The following is a 23416-nucleotide window of genomic DNA, read 5'->3' on the forward strand; positions in this document are numbered from 1 at the left end:
TATTGTATCTGTAGCAGATATTCACCTGTGTGATGACTGATTTGGGGTTTGGTTTGTTTTTTTATGCATCAGGGTTGAGAAGGAGGTTGGTGGAATGGAAATGGCCCATGAAGGAATGATCTGGAGTCTGGCATGGCATCCCCTTGGACACATTCTCTGTTCAGGCTCAAATGATCACACCAGGTATTTTCAAGTATTTAAAGAAAAGATCTAAGGGAATGTATGTATGTTTAGAAACTAGAAAGGTGCATGGTATCAGTGAACAAAGAATAGATTGAAAGAATAAATTGAAAGAATAAATTCTTCTGATACACAACCAATGGGCAAAGCAGACACAAACTTAACTAAATAGATAGGCACTGACATTTTACGTTAAAAGGTGGAGTCTAACCTCTTGTCTTTCATCTAAGGAAGCCTTAAAAAATGCTAGGATTTTGGGTTTGTGTGAGCTTTGAAATCTCCTGAAGAAATTTTTTAAAAAGAATTGTAGTTTCTTGCTGAAGAAATATTATTTATCTTCACAGCATTTTTTCCCCGCATATCATCTGCTGGTCATGTCAGTCTTTTCACATTGCAAACAAGTTTGGAGGCATATAGTTTGTACTTTTAGGTTGAACATTCTGTAAACATGGAGCGTTTTATAAATGGAGTATATTTTTGTGTGTGGATGTGTGTATTGACAAGTGTAGCTGTATATGAAGAATATATTTGAACTGAGCAAGAAGTTTTTGGAATGGATTAGAAATATATGTCTGTTCAGGATCTGATGTTGATGCCTTGTGCTTATGCCCCTTACACTTTGAAGTATCTTCTAAATTGTAACTATATAATTCAATATGATAATTGTTGGGTTTTTATTTTTGGTTTGAACCTCACACCTGATGTTCAGATCTAGTGCTGAACTTGATTTAGTAAGAATTGAATCCTTATATAATCAAGATAGCATGCTAAAAATTAAAGAACTGGTTACATTAAAAGTAGTTAATACTCTTGACCCTTTATTGAGATCATATAACTTCCTTTTGACAGCAAGTTTTGGACTAGAAATCGTCCTGGAGATAAAATGCGAGATCGTTACAACTTGAATCTGCTGCCTGGGATGTCGGAGGATGGTGTGGAATATGGTAAGGCAATTTCCGTCAACACGGAAGAAAGAGGGTTGAGGTCAGGAACAAGCATAGGTCGTTAGCTGACACTAGAGTGCAGCTTCTGGGTAAGATGATGAAACAGTATTATAGCATTGGTGACTACCTAGACAAAGTTTTTTTTTTTTTATATGAGGATGATTTTACTCTCCATGTTATCAGCGATCACAATTCCAACAATGAGTTTTCTTTTGTTTCTGCAGCTCCAGGAGGTAAGACCTGCTCTGTCAATCACAGGAAGGAGGTTTGGCTCTTCCCCTGGCAATATCTCCAGTTTACTTTTCTTCCTGAAAACTTCATGTGACTTCAAGACTTCCCACAGTCCTGAACTACAGCAGGAAAATCTTTCAAATTATTAAACTTGACTAAAATCTTAAAACTTTACCCCCCTCTTAAGGATTTCTTGTGGTAATTTTAGGCTGCTCAGGGTTGCCCAGCTTTATGGCATGCCTCAGCAACCTTTTTATCTCTGGGGTTGCATCTGTTTCTTTAGATTTTTGATTATTTGCTCTTTTGTGTTTGGGTATGTTAATTAAAATGCAGCATTTCAAGTTTTAAAATAGAGATTTGTTATAACAAAAATGGGAATGGGTATGGGTTATTATATCCTTTTCTGAGCTTCTACCCTGAATGTAACTTTCCTGAAAGGACATAGTTTCTGACCTTTTGGAGTGTGTTTATGCATCTGAATTTGCAGTTCTTCTAATATCCTGTAATTCATGTATGGAATTTAAAAAGTGACCCACCAATTGTGAAATATGTAGTGATACCAACGGTAGAAGCATGTGAGAATCCAAAAGGATAAAATGATAATGTAAAGAAAAATGTTCCAAGTATAAATATTTATTGTTTTTCTCTAGATGATCTGGAACCAAACAGCCTAGCAGTTATTCCTGGGATGGGAATACCTGAACAATTGAAAATAGCCATGGAGCAAGAGCAGATGGGTAAGTAGTAGCTATGGGGAAGCATTTTCCTGAGCCATCCACATACTGTGTGACTTCTCTTTCATTCCTCTCATATATTTTGGTAGCACAGATGCTTTTTTCTAAAGTTCAGTATTTGCGTATTTCCCATGTAAAGAAGGAAGAGTTGAAAACCTCTTGGTTTCTTTTGCTGAATAAGCTGTAAAGAGAGCAACAGGATTTCTCTGTAAACCTGCATTTCTCTGACTGTTTGTCTCCCTGGTGCTAAAGGGAAAGATGAGTCCAATGATATTGAAATGACAATCCCAGGACTGGATTGGGGAATGGAGGAAGTAATGCAAAAGGACCAAAAGAAGGTGCCACAGAAAAAAGTACCCTATGCAAAACCAATACCAGCACAGTTTCAGCAGGTGAGTACCTGATACACAGTGAACAGGAGAACAACTTGTTATTTTCCCAACTTCAGAATGTGTGTGGCTGTTGAAATGTTTTGGATTTCCAGTATTAGCTCTTTTATTTCAACACCCAGTGCAAAATAATTTACATAGTAGTTAGTTTAATTACTATTTAAGCGTAAAATATTTGGTTGAGTCCCTTATATTTTGTATTTGTACCTAGAAAATAGGATGTTATAAGATATGGAAGTTCTATTCAGCATTGATTTTTAGCTTCTGAATATCCCTACTACATGGCGTTCCAGCATATCCTTTCCCGATGCAGCAATATATTGCATACATGTTGTTCCACAGAATTCATCTTGTGTCTACTATTCTTTATAGGCATGGATGCAGAATAAAGTTCCTTTGCCTCCTCCACCTGAGCCACTGAATGATAGAAAGGAAGATACTAAGCTGGAGGAGAAAAAGAAGACACAGGCGGAGATTGAACAGGAAATGGCAGCACTTCAGTACACAAACCCGCAACTCTTGGAGGTATGTACGAAAAGACAGTTATTATGAAATTTGTTTTAGTACTCTATGTGATATATTTGGACCTTAGCACTAAAATGTGTAGCTTGCTTTTGCAGTACTGTTGTCGCCTTTTTTCAAAAATAACATCTAATTGAACAGGATATTCGACTTAATGCATGATGCTATGAAACCTTTAGTGAGGCCCCCACATTTCAGTTAACTAATACGGATCTGTGGATCTCTTTAGTTGTATTTCTGTTAAGAGAAAAGCACTAAATCTTTTTAAACTCCTGAGAAATGAGATGATTGCTTCTGATTTTTAGTTGTTACATATACTTCTGTGCTTAGTTGATTTTCTGGGTCTCTTTTTCGGACAGCAATTGAAGATTGAGAGACTCGCACAAAAGCAAGCTGAGCAAGTGCAGCCGCCACCTCCAGGCGGCTCTCTTCACGGACCCCAGCCTTTTCCAGGGCAAGGCCCAATGTCACAGATGCCTCAAGGATTTCAGCAGCCCCTTCCACCTCAGCAGATGCCAATGAATATGCCTCAGATGGGACCTCCTGGTCCACAAGGACAGTTCAGACCTCCAGGACCCCAAGGACAAATGGGACCTCAGGGTCCTCCATTACACCAAGGAGCTGCAGGTCCACAAGGGTTCATGGGACCACAAGGACCTCCAGGCCCCCAAGGGCCTCCACAAGGAATGCCACGGCCTCAGGATTTACATGGACATCAAGGAATGCAGAGGCATCCTGGCCCTCATGGGCCAATGGGGCCTCCAGGTCCACAGGGTAATGCTGGCCCACAAGGCCACTTAGGACCACAGGGTCTACCTGGGTCTCAGACTCACTTGGGACCGCAGGGTCCGCCTGGCCCACAAGGTCACTTGGGTCCTCAAGGTCCTCCTGGTGGTCAAGGAATGCAAGGGCCACCCGGTCCCCGAGGAATGCAAGGACCTCTTCCTCATGGCATGCAAGGAGCTCCAGGATCTCAAGGGATGCAGGGCCCTATATCTCAAGGGCCTTTGATGGGACTTAATCCAAGAGGGATGCAGGGTCCACCAGGACCCAGAGATAACCAGGGACCTACTCCACAAGGGATGATGATGGGTCATCCGCAAGAAATGAGAGGTCCTCATATGCAAAGTGGTTTACTAGGACATGGTCCCCAGGAGATGAGGGGCCTCCAGGGACCCCCGCCTCAAGGTACAATGTTAGGACCACCACAAGAATTGCGTGGGCCACCAGGTCCACAAGGCCAGCAGGGACCTCCACAAGGCTCTTTAGTAGGGCCTCAAGGAAACATGCAAGGACCTCAGGGACAACCGAACCCTTCAAGGGGGCCACACCCTTCCCAGGGCCCTCTGCCTTTCCAGCAGCAGAAAACGCCTCTGTTGGGTGATGGGCCTCGTCCCCCATTTAATCAGGTATGTGTTGGTCTGTATAACAAGAAGAGTGTTAAGAACGTAGGAATGATAACATCACGCAGTAGAAATGCAAAGCAGGAGCTGAGAGGCTGGAGGTTTGGTATACTTGCAAGACTGAGGCCTCAGGAAAACTTAAATGATAATGAAAAGAGTTACGTAGTTTGGAAACAGCAGAGGTAGCTGTACAAAAGGGATTATTGGAAATACTGGTACAGAAATCAGTCTGCTCTGAAAATATGTAACCTTAAGAGAAACTCCAGTTCTTTTAATTTAAAGACACTGAGCTGTCTTAAATGGGGAATTCCCTGGGGAGTAGGTAAGCACTAATAAAAGTTGAATTTAAGCAAACTAAACATAAGAAAACTGGTAATGTGTTAATAAAAGCAAGTTGCTGCCAACTCTCAGTTGTCCCAAAGTAGTTAATCCGAACTGTGGGATGAATTTACCATAGATGTTGTCACACCTGGAATCATCTTAGGTCTGGTTGAACTTACCAGTTCAAACTAAGCGCACAGGGACACAGCTATCCTGCTTCCTACCTTGGTATAGAAATCATTTAGCCACCTTTGTACTTTCTGGAGCACAAGTTAAGAGGTTGGTGGTGTACACAGTTAAATTGTTACTGCACCATTTGCTGAGAAGCACGAGAGGGAGCACAGGTATCAGACAGGTTCGTGTAGGACTAGCCCAGGTCTGGTAGGGTGAGCACCGAGCTGGAACTGCTGAGCGTGGCCTGGATGTGTGCTGACCGCTGTGCTGCCGATTAGATGTCCCTGTGCCCTGCTGCCTTGGCGCTCAGCTCCAAGAGGGTTCATCAGCTCAGCAATATACTTGCGCTTAGCTGATCTGGAATACTGGAGAGACTTACAGACGTGCCAATTAATTCTGCAGGAATCAAGTCAGGTTTTGATTAAGTCTGGTTCAGTACCAGCTGCAACCTGCTCTGCCCTCTTCAGCACCTTTTGTAACAGGTTTATTCCATCTTCTGATCTACCACAGATAACGCAGAACTTCATGTATTTATTAGCTCTTACAAGTTCCTATTTATATGGCACTCATTCTGTACTTAAAATTTCTCTTGATCGTCTTCAGCTTTAAGGTGGATTTTGAAGGGGATGTTTGGGAAAAAATTCTACTTAATTTTAAAAAATGTGTGGGTGTTTCTTTTAAACAGAATTAACTCTTTTAGACTTGCATTCAGTAGTTTCTAGTTAAAGCTTTAGACAGGTATGCATATAGTCCTTGCTGTGTAGTCCAGTACCAATCACAATGAGTGATCTTTAGCTCAGTGATTCCATTTCAGATTGAGGCAGAGTAACCTACAAATTGTGTGTTTATTTGAATATTTTTTCCTTACAAATCAGCAATAATTCCCTTCAGAAGGCTGTTAATGTGACACTGTTGCTGAGATTTCAAAAGCATCAAAGTTAAGCGAACGAGAGTTGGTTCCACAACTATCTAACTTAAACTAGCATAGTGTTTTTCATTGCTATCCGAGGGAGACTAACTTTTCTGCTTTGAGAATAATTACAAAGCTTGTGTGTGTATAGAAGTTTGTGTATGTTTACATATATGTGTAGGGCTGTCCTTGTCTGACCCTGCTGTTAACACTTGGTTGGAATTCAGCAAGTTGCTTTTGACAGGCCAGTTATTTTCAATAAATATTGCTATCTTGAAGTCTTTTACAGATATTAAAAAAAGACAAAGCAAGGTGTATTTGACCATTTTCCTCCTTGTGCAGCTTTAGTACGGTAATGTCTTTTAAAAATGAACGGATTTTAAAATTTGTAATGTCAGTTTTTGCTCCAGTTTGCTTCTTTGTAATATGAATATAATAGTAGTTCCTATTTAAAAAGGCCCTCTCTGTGATTATTTAAACAATAAGCTTTAGCTTGTTTTTTGTTCTGAATTTGACATTTATCTTCTGTAAACTCGTACAAATCACTTACCTTCCTTTTCAGCAGCAGGAGTGTATGAATATTTATGTGCTTTATCAAGGACTTGTGACATTAATACTGAACATTTATACATATTTGTAAAGGTTTATCTCCATATAAGATACCACTATTACCTGCATCTGCTATAGACTGGAAAGCAGAGGTCTACTGCAGAGTGTGTGGGCTAGATGTACATCTCTTCCTGAACATGAGATCTACTGCCTTCTGCAAACGTGAAACAGAATAGAGAACTGTTTGTGAGAAGGAAATTGTCTGAGATACGATTGTCAGAATCTTATTCTGGAGATAGGCACGTTGGCATTAAAATGCAGATGGATAAATAGAATATTCCCAAGTTAGCAGTAGTACTTTGGAGCTCTTTTGCTATTGCTGATTTAGATTTGATCTTCTCATATTCCTTTTAGATAGATGTGCTGAATTTTGTCTCACTGGTTGAGTGAGGTACGAATATTTCAGGCCAAGCCTCTTGTCCACATAGGGACAAACTTTGGGAGCTTGTGCAGTATTTTAGAAGAAATGCAAATTTTCCTTATGGGTGAATACCAAGAATTCTTTCCCCCTTCAGTGCATAGTTTTAATTAATGCAGATGGCTATCATAAAATGGCTGTTCCGTTTGCATATATAGGGCAGATATACTGGTAACGTGGAGCAGTTGCGTTCTGCTGCACCGGCTTACCTGAGTTGTGCAGAACCTCAGCCCATGTTGGGGAGAATGAATCTTTGAGCCGACGGTGGAGGTGGTGTGAGGTGCTCCAGACGTACCCACCTCAAGGTGTGGGGTACGCAAGGCCATTTAAAGCTCTCAGTACGGTATCTCCTTCTGAGCTGTACATATTTGTATTTCAGTTTTGAGCCCAGTTTGGGGCCCAGAATGTATTTTGAAATGAAAGGGATGTGCAAATGCAGTGTTACGGCTCTGTCTTCCTATCTTGTCAAAGCATGATTTGTTTGGAATAGAGATTTTTGCTAAATACTAAGGAAATGCATTTAGTGAGTGCTAAAAACTGCTGCTTTGGTTAAACACTAGTGGCATAAATTAAGAAGTTCAATAAAGTTTATTGTAAGTAAGCATATGCTAAATATATGAGAAATCATGGAACTCCAGTAAGGTTTTGGTCAAGAATGGCAGAAACACTGTGATAGCTGGATCTTACCTAGTCAGGGAATTTATTTGTACTGGACTCAAGTCAACATTCAGTCACTAGGAAAGCATTTTTTTTTGTTTTTTTAATAGGCAGTGGACCAGGCCTTTTATTTTGCTTTTTGTTCAACATCCTTACAAAATTACTTAATGCAAATGCGATGTTTGTAGTATATATATGTGTATGTTTTTTTGTGTTTATCACCTATATTGCAGTTGAATATAAATGTTTAATTTAAAACCAGTATTTCAAGGTCTGATGGGAAAAATACACAAAGGAACTTACTGTTTTGCTGCAACCAGGAAAAAAAAAAAGGTAGTGTTTCTCAAAAATAAATGTGGAGCATGAAAATTATTTAACTTTGATTCATGGAGATATTAAGCAGTGTAATTATGAGTACAATGACAGTAATGGAGCATAGGGTTTTAAGCATTTACAAATTACCTGCAGTCTGGAGGTTTTTTCACAAGCTAATATGAAGGCCAAGTCTAAATCTTACATATCAAACATGTCTAGGAAAACAATGCTATGTGTTTAGGGGTTTCTGGTATGGGTTTTAGGGAGTTGTTTTTTTTTTATTTGGTGATGCCAACATAAAAAGGTTTTGTATAGCAATCTTGCAAGTTTCAACTCTGTCTTGTTCACAATGATACATCCACATCTCATTGCTGCAGTGTAAATTATATAAGTGCCCCCTTTTAGCTCCAGTCAACTACAAACCCCAAAGACTTTTTGTCTGGCCTTTGCTGTTTAAAGGCAGAATCGGACAGCTCGACCACATTGTTTCCCAACCAATGTCATCATAGTGGGTCCAGTGTAAATGTGGTACCTGTAGAAATCTTTCATGGGTCTGTGACAGTAGCTGAATTTAAAGAATATTATTTTAGCCTTCAAAATTCACAAAAAAAGAGAGAAAATAAGAAAAGACATATATGTGCTTTATTTTTCCTTTGAGATCATATAACTTGCACAAACCTCTGCTCACTCTACTGTTTCTGCTTGAGAAAAGCAGGTGGCTGCAGCTTCTGCTTTTAGCCCTGTCGTTGCTTAATAACCCATTAACAACTTGTCTCTTGGTGCTTAGCCAAGTATTAGTACTTTTTTTTGATCCTAGAATTAGAATTAAGAAAAAACAAACTTTGCCAGCATGTTAAAAATGAAACTCGTGTACTTCCATGTATTAGCAGTTTACAAAGGTTTATAGGAGAGGTTCTCTTCTGGCTCTGTTGTTGTCCCCCCTGTCCTGACATTCTTGATATTTTTATTTTTTTCATTGTTTCATTTTTTTTGTTCATTTCCAAAGGAAGTCTTTGGTCTATGCAGCAATTTAACTGCATATAAATCAGTACCTGATACTTTTCAAACAAATATACACAGTTTCCTCATCTTCTCTAACAGGCAGCTAGAATATGAGCTTTATCTTTGGTTGTTTTGGGTAAAATATTAGTCCTTGAAATGCTAAGTTTCATATAAAATTACATGTTTCTCAAACAGTGACTGAAAAGCATTACTGATGTGAGTGTCTGAAAAATTAGGCTGAAGCCATTGGGAAATCAGCTGTTTCTATTTTAAGACCTGTGAAGATGTGGTCTTTCTGTAACTAAAATTTTTTGTCCCCTTACAAAGTGCTAAAAAGCAAAAATACTCACGCGTGGCAATTCACATGGCTTTTCTTATTATATGCTCATAGGATGGACAGAACCCAGGTCCTCCACCACTGATACCAGGACTGGGGCAGCAGGGAGGACAAGGTCGTCTTGGCCCTCACAACCAAGGACCCGGTCTTAATAAAGGTAATTAAATATGTTGTCTGTTATTCTGTGAGTAATTCTCCTAAAAGAGGCTGTTCCAGCGCAGTGCCTCTAGACAGAAAAGGCTACAGCAGAGCACAGGGCCTTGGCTGAGAGGAAAGCTTCTACAGACTTGGGTTGGAATATAGAGGAAAAGTTTTCCCCAAAAAATTATTTAATGTGAAATGTATGGTGTATGCTTTGTAGAACTGTACGAACTAGAGCATCCTACAGCGTTTTTAGAAAACATTACAGAAATCTGCTATGATTTTTTCCCTCAAGGTGACTCCCGTGGTCCACCAAACCATCACATGGGCCCTCTCTCAGATAGAAGGCACGACCAGAACAGTGGTGGTCCTGATCATGGGCCTGAGAGAGGGTTGTTTCGAGGTGGCCAGGAGTGGGGTGATGGTAGAGACAGCAGGGGCATGCCAGATAGACGAGGACCTCACCCAGATTTCCATGATGACTTTGATCGACCAGATGACTTCCGTGACGACTTCCATCCAGATAAGAGATTTGGCCATCGATTACGGGAATTTGAGGGGAGAGGAGGCCCACCATTGCAAGATGAAAAATGGAGACGAGGTGGACCTGGGCCTCCCTTTCCTCCTGATCACAGGGAATTTGAAGGAGGGGGTTCAAACCGTGGGCCTCCTGGTGCTTGGGAAGGACGGAGACCTTCAGATGATAGATATCCACGGGATCCTGAGGATGCACGGTTCCGAGGAAGACGAGATGAGAGGTAAGAATAAATGTACTCATCTTTGGGGGGGGTTAAAAGGATAAATGGAGGGAACTCCTTCTTCCTGGTTTCCTTTCATTAAGGAGTCTATCTGTTTCAGATTTATAAACTGGAAACCAATAAGGAAATGAAAACTCTAATATACCTGAGTATAGAGTCCATAAAAATCATTCAGTAATAGAAGAAAACTTGAAAAATGGTCATTGTACACAGCAGCTTCCGTGTCTTTAAACAGTAAGTAAAGAGAAGGGAGGAAATTTGTAGAGAAGACCCAGTGACACAGGATGAAGATTTGAGACCGTTTTGATGAAAATTGAGAGGAAACTTGAAGGTTAAAGTGACAAACTTTTGAACACTAGAAGTGGATTTTGAGACTTTGTCTCCAGTCACAAACTACAGCATGACTGTAGAGACTGTAGAATGAGATGTAATATACTTGTAAGGAGCAGGAACAGTGATCCTACTATCAAATATAAGGGGCAGAGCTACAGCATCTGTTGGACTGTTGAGACTATTTTCTGATGGTTTTGCTTGTAGAAATTTTATTTCTTTCTGAATTATTTCTTAATGCCAAGCGAAGAACTCAACAATAATCTGATTTACAGCAATGTCCATCTCATTGCTCACAATTTCCAAATAAATCACAAAGGGATGAATTTGCTTCTAGTTACCAATGTAAATATGGAGGAATTACGCTAAGTCAGCAAGATTAACTGTCATTGAAATTGCTGCAGATTTATGCTAGTTTAACTGAGTTAAATTTGGCCTCCAAGGTCTAAGCCTCTCACTGACCACCAACTCTATATGTATAAGAACATGTACTTGTACAAATATATTGTGGTCTCCACATAATGTGAATTGTGTGTGTTTTAGTTGCCTTTTTAATAATTTTCTTACATTCCTTTTACTTTGCATCTATACAGCTCTTCTTTTAGCTATTTTCTACCTAGCTCTGTAAAGGTGTACCTTCCTTTTGTGTGAAGAGTATGAAAAGAAATGAACAGTAACTAAAAGAAGGTAACAATTAAAGCCATTTCTAAAAAGTAAAAATAGAGAGAATCCAAGCTGAATGGTCTGCATTATAGAATTCTGAAAGACACAGCAGACAACACTTTTAGAAGCTCAGTAGAGATTTTCAAATCTTGTATTGGAAATGCTTAGGGACTGGCAAATATTTTATGATGCTCCTGATTTTTAAAAAGGTTTCAGGAAGAGAGTCCAAAAACCTTGTGACCTGTAAATCTGACTTCTGAACTAAGAAGAGTCTATTTGTCAGAGTACAAGTGTTTGTACAGAGAGTTTGGTTTAAAAGGAATCAGCACAGGGCTATAAAAGGCTTATTGTGCTTGCAAACTTAATGAATTCCTTTGAATGAAGGTGAATTCAGTGCCATTTACTGCAGATGCTGAGGTGAACTTAAGAATCCCAACCGCTCGTTTAGCTGACTTGGTTTGGAATTTAGATTGTAACTGGTTTGATCAAGCATGAGAGGGAAGTGTGTGTATGTGTGTTTCTCTCTAATTTCCCATCCTTTTCATCCCTGTCCTGTTCTTACTCTACCTGTGCATATCAACATGATGCTTCTACCACAGAGACCTGCCTCTTCCTGCCTGCTAATCTGCAGAGTGTGTAGTTCTGTACATTAAGGTCCTAGGCCTCAAGGAAGAAGATCTGAGAGCAGTCAAACAGGAACTGAGCCCTATGCAAGGCAGGGTTTTACATGTGACCGATATGAAAAAGTGAAAAAGGATATACATAACACAATATTAGGAGCTGTGGCTATGTCAGGCATAGGTATGATAGATTTCAAAACTAAACTGTGTCCATAATGTTGCTTGGAAACAAAAGGAAAGGCCCTATTCATGCTAGCCATAGGACCTCGTGTTGCAAATCTTGGTAATTTACAAGCTAAGCAGAATCACACCATGTCAGTATTAAAATGGGAGGCCCTCTAAAAAACATCTAGAGGACTGTGCTGTTTCAAGGCTAAACAGTATCGCTATGTGGTTATTTGAACCATTTGTACCTGAAACTGTTCAGTTTGTTTTCCCAAATCATCCAGGTTAATGTAAAATGGTTCATTGTCCATACACAGCACTCCCTCCATCCACTGTTGTACCTATACAGGCACAGCAGCCTCCTCTCTGTATTGTGTTTGTTTTCTGGGAGGTGGAGACAGACCTATTGTTTTTAATTAAAAAAAAACAAAAAACAAATGTAAAAGTTTAAAAATATTGTATTGTGTTATGACTACTGTTAAAATATTTAAATTTGTAATTAAAAGGTTAATGTTGTTAAAATTCTAAATAAAAGTGTCTAAAGTTCTGCTTGTAATAGGATGCACTGTGTCGTTAATGAGCTGGGGAAGGGGATGTTGCACAAAGCCAACACCATCTGAATACTACGGTGGTTACGGTTTGGCCAGTGTGGAACTCGGAAGAGAGGGGAGGTGGGGGGCATCAGTGTGAATGGGCAAAGAGTGCTCTGCATTACCTGTGCTGTCACTGAGGGGTGGGCAGGAGCAGCCTGGGGTCGCACTGCGAGGGCTCCTGAACCAGTGTGCCTGCACCACCTAAACATCTCGCCTGTGCTTGCACAGAAACTGGGCTGTAAGCCGAGACGATCGTAACAACCGGTGCTAGTGCATACTTTTGGAGTTGCAGTAATACACAGAACATATATGCGCTTTTACAAGCACTCCAAGTGTTTCAACTGGTAATGTAAAAACCAAAACCACTAGTGCTCATGCAGCCATCTATAGGCTTACCTGAAATGGGACTGACGGTTCATTAAGAACCATTCTTCTCTCTGAAGATCTCTGTTAAAACCCCAGTGTGATAGTGGAGGAGATATACTCATTTAAGATGAGATGCAGAACCCAATCATACCAAATTACTGAAGATGCTGTGTGGTACTTACTAGAAGGAAATTGTCAACTTCAGTGTCATAACTACATTTTGCAAAAGAAAATTCTTCATTATTGCAGTTGGATAAACTGCGCTTCAGGTTGTAGAATGCCACTGTGCATGCTGTTCAGCAATCATCATCCCTACAGGGCCATGTGCAGTCTAGACTCATTTGCAAAAATTGTACACTTAGAAGAATGGAACAAAAAAGAGAATATTCTAGCAAAAGAATCCCAAATCGATAGGAATGAGATGCTGGAATGTTTTGTTATAGCCATGACTCCCGCTGCTTGTATTTTTTCGGTTTTTCTCACTAAAACGGAAGGGAAAAAAGGAAAGGGGAAAGACCACCACAGTTAAGGGAAATTCACTTATACTTTTTCTTACCTTACCTTATATCTATCATCGCTCACTGATTTGTTTTTTCCCCCTTTTCATTAAATGAACACAGTATATTTGACAATATTTTTCTTGTATGAAAAAACAAGACAATCAACAGAAGGAAATATGAAGGAAAACTATAAAAATGAATAAACGAAGTGCTCAAAGGCAGAAAATGAGCGCTTTTCCACCTCCAAATCCTATTCTAGTAACGGTGTGTGCTATAATATTAAGTAAAACAGTTCAAAAATGAGTTGATTATGAAACTGAAGCTGACTCAAGTTTATCAATCTAAATACTGCCTAAAAACCACATTTGTACCATGTTCTTTCTTGTAGCTTCAGAAGAGGAGGACCCTCGAGACATGAGGGCCGGGGACCCAGGGGGAGAGATGGCTTTCCTGGCCCTGAAGATTTTGGGCCAGATGACACTTTTGATTCTCCAGATGAAAACTCAAGAGGAAGGGACCATGGTGTTCGGGGGCGAGGTCGTGGTGCTCTTAGAGGTGAGGGGAACATTCTTCCATACTGAAATGCAAGGATAAGGAAGCAAAGACGTTTCTTGGGCAAATTACAGTATTTTCACTAATACAATGTCTCTTCTCATTCCTGTCCCCTGTGTCTCTTACTGCTCAGGAGGCCGTAAGGGTTTACTTCCTACTCCAGACGAATTTCCACGCTTTGAAGGAGGGCGGAAACCAGAATCCTGGGATGGAAACAGAGAACCAGGTAAAAAATTTGGTGAGGTTTGGTTTAGGTTAATAGACTAGACTTCTACAATATAAACAATTACAAAAAATTTTTTTAAGAAATCACCTCTTTTTCCTGTACCGCTCATGCTTGTTACCAGTCTTTTACCATGAGAAAAGCAAAACATAGTTCTTTGGACTTGTAAATTTAGGAAAAAAATTAACTATACAGAATTTAACTGGCTCTAAATGCAGCTGTATCACGGAACAAAAAATTATGGTGGCCTTAAAGTCTTGATTTTAAGCTGAATTCTTGTACAGCCCAGAACCGCCTGTTGTTGTCACCTGTGGATGAGTGAAGCATATCTTGTGGGGTTTTTTTGACAGTGTATTAATGCCAATAGTAATCTTTCTCTTGGGTGGCATCGTACCTATTGTTTGCAAAGATAATGTTTTCACCTGTGATGTCTGACAGCTTATTGGTATTTGCATTTGTGTTACTAAGGGCAACCCCTTATGGGGCAAAACAGAGTTTTAGAATGTCATAGAAAAAATGAGCACAAATGACACATGAATAAATGAAGATGTGATTGTCTCTAAAATATATGAAAATATTTGATACTGAAAAGAACACTTTAGATCTGTCACTTCTCTCCTTCCCATCATCTTTTAAACCTGTTTTACCTTTAGCTTTCTTACAATTTACTCATCTAATGCTTGCTTGTTTGCCTGTTGGGATGGGAGGGAAGCTTTATGTAATTTTAACTTAGAATTGTGTGCCAGATAGTATGGAAAGTATGTAAATTTATGTGACTGCCTCAAAAAATTAGGAATAATGATCAGATAAACATTACTTATTATCCTGTTTTTTCTCTTCATGCTCAGGTCCTCGTCCAGATCACCCTCCTCATGACGGGCATTCTCCAGCTAACAGAGAACGTTCTTCTTCGCTCCAGGGCATGGACATGGCCTCATTGCCACCACGTAAACGTCCCTGGCATGACGGACCAGGGACCTCTGACCACAGAGAAATGGATGCTCCAGGTGGACCTCCAGAGGAGAGAGGCAAAGGTAAAAAGCCCCTTGTATTGAAAGCCTTGTGTAACACTGCCACATTTTTCAACTGTAGGCTTATCCAGAATTCCTTATCTATTCAGAGGGGATAAAGCTGAACTGGTAAATATTTGATCTTACCAGCTCTGAAGCTGAAGACCAATCTTATAGGAACATAAGAAAAGAGATTTTCTGGGACATCAAATCCAGATCTTCTCTTTAGCATCATATAATCCTTTTATTTACTGCCCTGTTCAAAAGCAGTTAGCTTTTGGCTCCCTATTACTCCTGTTGGAAAACTCTTAATAAGAGCTTTTTTCCCCTCTAATTTTCAGAATAGTTATATGTTAATATTCATGCTTGTGCTAGCATCCTCTAACTCAAATATCTTTCCTGTCTCAGCCTTCATTCTTTTGGACTTAATGAACCCAGACTTTAAGTCTTTCCTTATGAGTTCTCTACTTGTAAAGTGTAAGCATGGCCATCCATGATCAGACCAGAAGTCCATAAAGCTCAGTAGCTTGTTTTCAACAATAGCCGGTAGCAGGTACTGAGGGAAGAGTGTTAAGAACACTGTAAGTCTGTAGTGATACGTCCCTGAAATGCTCTCTAAACCTACGCAGATGCGTAGTTCAATGACTGGCTAAAATATTTTTGTATTTAATGGCTTTTGACGGTTACCTTTTGCATGCTTCTCTAATTGCTTTAAGAACCATACAAACTTTTGACATCCGCAACATCTGTGGACAGAGCTCTAAAACTTAATTGCCATAGACTATGCTTTAAAAAACAAAAGGAAGGAAGGAAAATATTTTTCTCGTTTTAAGCCTGTTGTTCACTACTTTCATTCGATGATGTCTTGTGTTTTAATTGGAACAGTTGAAAGTTGATCCCTATTATTTCTGAATGCCACCTCTGATTGCATCGAACTCTACCATTTCCAACCTGAACTAGCTCTTCTCCAAGTCAGAGCTCTGATCTGTTCAGTTGTTCTCTCTGGAAAGTTGTTCTGTACCTTTTACTATCCTTATTACTCTGTATATGCTATTTTCAGTTTGAATTTATCCTTTTGTAAATTAAACAGGGTAACTAGGAATTGCACACATTATTTAAGATGATGTTTAACCATGGATTTCTACAGTTCACGTGGTTTTGGTCTGTTTTCTCCATTCTTTCCTAATAGCTCCTGATGTCATATTTCCCTCTTTAAAGAGTCACATGGCACTGTCATGCAACTAGCTACTCTAACCCACAAAATACATTCTTTTGGAGTTAGTAGCTGGTTCAGAGCCTATTACTGTGCATGCCATTTCCACAATCATCCTATTAGCCTTGCACCAGTTTTTGATCCTTTTTCTTATAAATTTCAGTATTGCCATTGTCTTTTTTTTAAATGTTGTCTCTTTTTTAATGCCCTCATATTGACTACCCACTGTTAGGTAGTGATCAGCGACAGAGGTCCTTCTCAGTTGCTTCCAAATGCTGAGCTGCCAGCCTATAAGTTGATTTTTTTCGTTGTTGTTCGACCTCTACTGCACAGCTTCGTCTTTTATGCCACTGAATTTCATTCCACTTCTCTTATTGTCCTGAAGATCATTTAGTTTAACTGTATGCCAGTCCTCCTCTGTGTGGACTGTATTTCCATTGTTGTATTAACAGCAGTTTTTATCATTCATTCACAGATGTTTTTAATAAAACTCTGCTGGTAAACTCCCTCTGTATCAATATTTTTCCTTTCAAACCTGTAGGTTGTGTGTCTCATTTAGCCAGCATCTTATCAAATATGTAAGGATGCCTTCTCCAGCTTCAATAATAATTTGTGATAACTCTGATTCTTTACTGAAGTCAAAACAATACTTAAGTCAAAACAACTGTTAACTACCACAGTTCTTGTGCCTAGACAACTCATTAATGTACCAAAGAAAGTTTAGAACAATGGCAGAAAGCCTGATAAATAAAACATGAACAATACTTTTTCATATATGGGCTGTGTCACCTTTAGTTGTATTGGTAAAGTCATCTGAAGATTAAAACTTCATGAATTATAAACTCTGGGACAATTTCGTCTCTATTTCACACAGAACCAAGCAGAGTCAACAAAAAATCACTCTTGCTAACGTGGAGCAAAAAATATCCTAATTTAGCTGTAGCACATGTCCGTAAAGCACTGCTACCATTAATTGTTTTCTAAATACTGCTTGTTATTTTCAGCTACTGACTTGGGGGTTTTTATGTTAATTTACATATCAGTACTAAAAAGGTCTGTGAGAAGCAGAAAATCCTGTTCCTGGCAGTAAGAGCTCATGTAGTTTATGTTCCTGGTTAGTAGTAAAACAGAGTGGTTTTCCATTATTTCTAGCAAAAATGGAATGAAACAGTAATGTTACTCATTGTCTTCACCACCAACCTCAACTGACCCATCAGTGCAATGTGTTTGTTCAGGCAAAAAAGTAGTACTTTGCAATAAAAATATAGAGAGAACCACAGATGGTGTTGAAGCATAAGAATCAAGTACGCCTGGCAGTTTTGAGGACACCATGACTACCACTGTTCTAGCTTACTTCATTTAAGTGATTGCTGACTGTATGGGATATAATCTCCTTTATTTCCCAAGGAATTGCTTGATTGCTGTCCATCTTCTGGACTGTAATGGAGACACTAAATCTATGTAAGAAAAATCATACAGAGGGAGGAGGCATAAAATTACAGGTCTCAACTACATTTGGTCTGTGAATGATTATACCACAGAAGAACTAGCTAAATACATGGTACGTCTGAGAAGAGGCATGGCTTAGATTTCAACATCAGTAACTGACTGTGCTTCATTTTTAGGACGAGGAAATTCAGGACCTTCACAGAGAGCGCCAAAATCTGGGAGGTCTAGTTCGTTAGATGGAGACCATCACGATGGATTCCACAGGGATGAAGCTTTTGGTGGAGGCCCTGCAGGAGGCAATAACCCTTCTCGAGGAGGAAGGAGTGGAAGTAACTGGGGAAGAGGAAATAACATGAACTCTGGTCAATCAAGAAGAGCATCTAGGGGTGGTGGAAGAGGCCGATAGAAGAGGCTTTGACTGGGTGACACCCAGTCCTTGCTGGACAATATTTAAATAGACTGCTATTCTGGACTCGTAAAGTAATCCTGCAACACCACAAACCTGGATTCTTAACTGGGATAACTGAATGTGCATTAGTTCCTAACAAGGGTCTTTTCCTAGATCAATCAACTGCTACTAGCTGCAATATTGTAGCTAGCTTTCTGTTTTTTCCTCTCCACCCGTGTTTTCCTCACCTTCTTTTACCTACTTCGTTTTGTGAAGAGCTGGAATTTTTTTTAAGTGTTGTGAGACATGGAGCACCTCCACAGATTTCAGTTCGCCTCCAGACAGAAACTTGTTTCTATATGTACAGTTTGTCAGAAGTTACGTTGTTTTTGTATGAATACAGAATGTAATTTGCGCAAAAATTAACAAAAAATCAACAGTGTGTGACTCCTTACTCACCTACTATTATAAAGAGGGTTGTCTTTAGGCAAACTTGTGTATCAGATGGAGCAACAGAACTACCTCCTGAAATCTCAATCGTTTAAAATACTAATAGCTGATTCCTAGTTTTTTGGTTTATCATGTATAACTTTCATTTTCACCTTTAGCCACAGCTGTCTACAGATTACAAGTGGTGCTGACGTTAAAATTCCAAAACACGGGAAATCACCGCTGCTTGCTAGTCTACCATCCTGAAAGAGAAAAACGTGGAACACCATTTAGAAAAAGTTGTCATAGACATAGTGTGAGTTATAACCTGGACTGCTAGCAAAATAGACATGACAAATATTGTCATTCTACACTTCACCTGGGCGAGTCAAATATTTTTGTTCAAAACAGCATCTGTTTATAGAAACTGAGGAAGAAAGAAGTTTAGCACCTTGATTAATATGGATGCATATGTTCTACAGTGGCTGTAGGACACATTGCTTAAAGATACGGGTGTTCAGTAGAGTCTGGTGCACTCAAATGCTGAAGTACAAACCTCAATAGTTGATCACTTTCATCTTAACAATTTTAAGTATCTTTTTCTCTAGGGTATTGTTTCCTAGTTTTACTAGGGGAGGGAAATGAGGAGGAGGTTATTCCCTTTTCCCACATTTCATAATAAAGCTGCTTACCAACCATGAGTTTGTTTTCCCCATAAGTCATTCATATTAATCATCTCCAGTCACCAGGTTATCAAAAGGCTCCTTTAATACCTAAAGCCTCAATGAAAATTTTATCACGTAAGTACATATTCTAAAGCCAGCTCTCAGGAGGGTCCTACATTAAAAGTATAGGGTATAATGAAAGATATCACTACCAGGCTTCACACACCCCCACCCCACCCCCACCCCTTGAATTTCATGTTATAATATTCAGGATAATGTGGCAACATAGTTCTATAGCTAACAAGGCTACTGTAACAGCATAGTGACACACGGCAGCTATTTTATCTGACTTCTCAGTCAGCTTTTAAAGACTGGCTTATTTTGATGACCTATCTTATTTAAAGATATCAAAGCATAGATGCTCAACTGCTCTTCTCTTGGTTCAGTCAGTCACAAGTAAGGGTTTTTTTCTTAGTTTTTAATTCATAGTGTATAAAATGGCATTTGAAAATTATAGTAATTAACTCTCATCATTAGCCTATAAAATCCTTGTCATGGCACTCTAGAGAGACAGAATGGTCTTAAAGGAATTAACTGGGAAATGGCTGAGATGCACCTGATATGACACAGTTTCTCCTTTGGGGGGGGGGGGGCGGGGGGAGAATTGCTTTTTACCTTTATCTGAAGAAGGGCTTTGGTCACTTTTGGTATACATCTGGGAGTTAGAATCTATCCTGAAGTTTTAATGATAAATACCAATGATTTAATCATTAGGAAAGGGGAATGCCTTTTTTTTTAAAAAAAAAAAAAAAACAAACAAAAAATAAACAAGCCCTATTTTTTTTTAAGGAGCTGAAAGTGACTTTTGTCTTATAGTTAAGAGTATGTGATTTAGAGGATGAGCTTTAGTCCTTGAACCACAGTCCTCTACCAAAACAAGTTAGAGTGCACCTAATAATAGGAAACCCAGCTTTCTCTAGACAAAAGGGAGCATGCTTCTTTTTCCTCTGAAGGTTGGTTAACTCCTTAAACCACTATGGTACTTGGTGTAAGTAATATTCTTCATCAAGGGGCAGCTTTTTTAATTAAGTTTTTGAAATATTCCACAATCAGGGAATATGCACAAAAAGTCTAAGAAAATTGGATAATTAGCTAGCTTTTGTAGAAAATCTTAGAAGGTGACAGCATAGCAGGAGAGACAGGACCTAGCAGGTCCATGACACCATGACCCACTATTGCTGGAAAATGGATAAAATTACTTAATAGGAATATACTTCTGTGCTCCTCAGGTCAAGTTCTTTTACCAGTGCTGCATGTAGAATCCTTATGCTCTACCTGCTAGTTTACAGCTCCACCTTGTCTAAGATTTGTTTAATTTGATAGTGCTGTTAGGAATAAAATTAGTTTTATACACTATAGCTTAGAAGTTGTAAAAATGGGAGAACTAATTCAGTGCTACTCAGATAGCTCTGATCTACATTTTTAAGGAAAAAGTGACCATTAGTGGAATGTCTATACTGACATTTGGTACAGAAATAGTTTTATTAAAGCAATCTATGTACATTTAAGTACCCCCATTTAACAATTTCAGTTTAATTCAGAGCAAGTATTAGGTGAATAAACTAAACCCTAAGTAGTGATAGCAGATAAATATTGCAGTGTTTGGCTTTATTTTGTATATGAGGCACATACACTCCATGAGATACTCAGTTTGGCTCTGAGCAGGTTAGGCCTGGTAGTCCCACTTATCTACAGTAGCACAGTGTACAGACCAAACTGAAGTACCAAGCTCTCGGCAGGGACTGTCAGCCTGAATTCAGCACCTTCCTAAGGCTGCTTAGTTTCTGCATTGAAACAGAGCTGTGCTAGCTGAAACAGGCTCTAATTACTAGCAAAACTATTTTAGAAGGTCATGCTGTGACAAGCAATTCCTACCCAAGTTGAGAGAGTAAAAAATAGATTTATAAAAAAATAAAGTTCTAAGAGCTGAAGAGCCCACATTATTTGCTACCTTACAGCAGCTGTAAGGCAGCAATACCTGCAAAGGCCAAGGCTCCTATCTAAGATTAGCACCTTTTATCCTATCATCATGCAAGAAAACTACCCTTATAATTATGGGTAGTCTTTGTGACCCACAGCCCCAGGAAAGTTTTTTTCGCTTACTGGATGATATTTTAAAGATGGTTTATAGAGAGAAATGCAGTTCAGTGGCACACAGCATTATTCATATTCACCACTGGTCTGAGGTGGCGGATGACTGCACCATACGGTGACTGAAGTATGTGTTCGGAGCGCAGGGGTCAGCACAAAAATGAGTTAATAGCAGTTAACTATTTTTGAACGTTCACCCCCACACCTGATCAGGTTTCACTGAATTGTCGCCGTGTTTCAACATCAGCCAGCCCTACGCACCTCAGCTGCAAGATACTTGCTTTTCACGTAACGGGCAAGTCAATAATTACATTCCATCAGCTCTGTAATCTCACTCACGTTTTGCAGTAGGCTGAGCAGCCACTTGGTCCTATACTGGAGGTAGGAAAGGGGGATGCTGCCAGCTCCCACCCAGAGCCGGAGAGACTCCAGACCATGGCTATCGAGCTGACTTTGCAATAAGGCAAAAAATCCCGTGCTCAGGGTCGGCTCGGCACGCTGACACCAACACCGCTACACCTGAACACAGCAAAACGAGTTTAGAGAGTCACTGCTGCCGTTGCGGGTGCCCGCCGCTGCTTTTCTTGCTGAAGAACGGGCGAGGAAAACCCAGCAGGAACGCGAAGGAGGGGAAGCGAGGCGGCCCCATCCTCATCCCCGTCTCGGAGAGGCGTCTTCGTGCCCCGCGGCTCGGCTGGCGCCGGCGTGAGTCTCTCAGTCCCTTTGTCCGAGCGCCGCCGGGCTGCGGCCGGTCCTCCCCCCGCGGCGGCGGCGGCGGCGGCGGCGCGGGGCTCACACCGGCAGCGCTTTGCCGCGGCGGCGCAGCGCGGCGCCCAGGAGGCCGCCGAGGCGGCGCAGGCCGGCGGCGCCCCCGGGCAGCGCGGCCAGGAGCGCGGCGGCGGCGGCGCCCAGCTGGACGGCGGCGCCCAGCGCCGTCAGGAGGGTGCTGCGCAGCCCCAGCGCCGCGTAGAGGGTGCCGCCGAGGGCGCCGAGGTAGAGGAGGGAGCCGCGGCTGGGCTCCCGCAGCAGGCGGGCGGGCCCGCGCAGCAGGGCGGCGGCGCCCAGGGCGCAGAGCGAGCCGAGGGACCAGAGCAGCGCGAACTTGCGGGCGCGGAGCAGCAGCAGCGGCGCGTACAGCGCGGCCAGCCCGAAGCAGAGGGCGGCCAGCAGCAGGCACAGCCCGCTCCCCGCCAGCCGCTGCCAGCGCGACAGGCCCGGCAGGCACGGGTCCGCCTCGGTCGCCCACGGCCAGCTGGAGCCTGAGCTCGGCCCCGATCCGGGCGCCGCCGCCGCCGCGGGGGGGGCGCCGCGGCCTGGCGGGAAGGGGCTCAGCGGGCCCAGCCAGGCCCCCAGGCCGCCGCCGCTCCCCTCCTCCTCCCGTGCGCAGCCGGCGGCCGGCGGGGCGGGGGCCGCGCTGGAGCCGCCGGCGGCAGCGGCCTTCGACTGGGCGAGGTACTCCTGCAACTGCCGGCCCAGGTCCGCCATGGCGGGGCCGGGGGCCGCTCGCGGGCGCTACGACGCGCCGCCCGCCCGCCCCGCCGCCATCTTGCGGAGTAGCTGCATCCGGGTTACCGGCCATCTCCGGCGGCCCGCCCTCACAGGGGGCGGCGCGCCTGCGCGTAGGGCTGCGAGGGGCTGGGGTGGGCGCTGCCCTCCGTTCCCTCGCAGCGCCGGCGGTCCCGGTCCGCTCGGGGGTCTGTCGCTGCTGCTCGTCGCCTGCTCGTAGCTTCAAAGGAAGGGCAGATTTGTCTGACAAAAGGAGAGGGGAAGCCTGCCAGGCGGGGGGGAGCGGGGAGTCGCTGCTGGGGGGAGAGCCCGCTTCAGCTGCCCCTCGTGAAGCGGCCGAAAAGGCTTGGCAGCTGCGAGCGGTGACAGTTTACCGTTTCGGCAGCTGGAAGGAAGATGGTGCCCATTCAAAATGTAGATCGGTACGAGAAAGATGATAGTTGAGATTGCTAGGGCGCACAGGTAGCCCCCACGGGACGGAGCGAGCCAGAGGAAGGATTGATTGCCGGGGGTGACGGCCCGGGGGCTGGGAGGTCGCTCGAGGCCGA

At 41.8% G+C, this 23416-nt stretch overlaps 2 protein-coding genes across 2 annotated transcripts in view; one reads left to right on the forward strand and one right to left on the reverse strand.

The window, feature by feature from the left end:
- The window catches only part of WDR33 (WD repeat domain 33), a 71594-nt gene extending 53040 nt beyond the window's left edge, over positions 1-18554 (forward strand). The window contains exons 11-23 of the mRNA XM_075716901.1: positions 73-183; positions 1030-1124; positions 1349-1357; positions 2006-2092; positions 2342-2481; positions 2851-3003; positions 3360-4409; positions 9201-9303; positions 9583-10045; positions 13671-13837; positions 13968-14060; positions 14906-15091; positions 17906-18554. Coding sequence (XP_075573016.1) covers positions 73-183; positions 1030-1124; positions 1349-1357; positions 2006-2092; positions 2342-2481; positions 2851-3003; positions 3360-4409; positions 9201-9303; positions 9583-10045; positions 13671-13837; positions 13968-14060; positions 14906-15091; positions 17906-18135 — 2887 coding nt within the window. The 3' untranslated portion in view covers positions 18136-18554. The remainder of the gene's footprint in view (positions 1-72; positions 184-1029; positions 1125-1348; positions 1358-2005; positions 2093-2341; positions 2482-2850; positions 3004-3359; positions 4410-9200; positions 9304-9582; positions 10046-13670; positions 13838-13967; positions 14061-14905; positions 15092-17905) is intronic.
- A 3600-nt stretch (positions 18555-22154) lies between these two features.
- Positions 22155-22847, reverse strand: SFT2D3 (SFT2 domain containing 3). Its single transcript, XM_075717044.1, has one exon. The coding sequence runs from the start codon at positions 22845-22847 to the stop codon at positions 22155-22157; it is 693 nt and encodes a 230-aa protein (XP_075573159.1).
- Positions 22848-23416: the final 569 nt, after the last annotated feature.

Source organism: Pelecanus crispus, chromosome 9 (genome assembly GCF_030463565.1).
Source record: "Pelecanus crispus isolate bPelCri1 chromosome 9, bPelCri1.pri, whole genome shotgun sequence".
NCBI classification, from domain to species: Eukaryota; Metazoa; Chordata; class Aves; order Pelecaniformes; family Pelecanidae; genus Pelecanus; species Pelecanus crispus.

Excerpts from the sequence above, each read along its gene's own strand:
- SFT2D3 (XM_075717044.1), bottom strand. The coding sequence starts at position 22,847 with ATGGCGGACCTGGGCCGGCAGTTGCAGGAGTACCTCGCCCAGTCGAAG.